Source organism: Drosophila melanogaster, chromosome Y (assembly GCF_000001215.4).
Source record: "Drosophila melanogaster chromosome Y".
NCBI lineage: Eukaryota > Metazoa > Arthropoda > Insecta > Diptera > Drosophilidae > Drosophila > Drosophila melanogaster.
In genome coordinates, this window is record NC_024512.1 from 3336400 (window position 1) to 3337123 (window position 724).

General features: G+C 47.5%; 1 protein-coding gene across 1 annotated transcript; it reads left to right on the top strand.

Annotated features, from left to right (window-relative positions):
- Mst77Y-9 (Male-specific transcript 77Y 9) lies at positions 1–724 on the top strand (the record flags this gene model as incomplete). The annotated part of the gene is made up of 2 exons (NM_001316657.1): positions 1–297; positions 362–724. Exons 1-2 carry the CDS (start codon positions 16–18, stop codon positions 722–724), a joined length of 645 nt encoding a protein of 214 aa, NP_001303586.1. The 5' UTR covers positions 1–15.

The window sequence follows — 724 nt, forward strand, 5'->3', positions numbered from 1 at the left end:
ATAATTGGTAGCAAAATGAGCAATCTGAAACAAAAGGATATCAAGCCGGAGGTGGCAGTTTCAAAATCAGTAAAAACCTCTAGAAAAGCAATTGAATATGTTAAGTCCGACGCTTCCGACATTGACGAAGATATCAATACGGCAGAGGACGAATACGTCTCATCGTCTGGCTTTGTTAATTTTCTGAGGGACTTTAAGAAACGATATGGAGAATATTACTCGAATTATCAGATAAGACGGGCTGCTGAAACCCGGTGGAACGAAATGTCATTCCGTCATCGATGCCAGTACTCTGCGGTAAATTATTGGTGTCGAATACAAATGAAATGCACATTTATGCAATCGTAATGCACTTCCGCAGGAACCATTGGACACTTTTCACGTAGAGCCGAACAGTGTGAGCAGTCTTCAGCGCTCTATTGAGGCCGAGCTCAGAATGCACTCTGAAATAAGTGGCTGCGACACTTTCTTTGGTGCCTGTGGCTCCAATAGCTGCACTCCAAGAAAGGAGAACAAGTGTTCCAAGCCCAGGGTCTGGAAGAGTTGCCCAAAACCGCGGGCCAAGTCCTCGAAGCAACGTCGTAATTGCGCCAAACCGAAGCCCAAGTGCGCCCGACCCCGTAAGGCATGTCCCCGCCCCAGAAACAGTATGGAATGCGGCAAGCCGAAGGCAAAGCCAAGGTGTCTTAAGCCCAAGAGTTCCAAGCCCAAGTGCTCGGTGTAA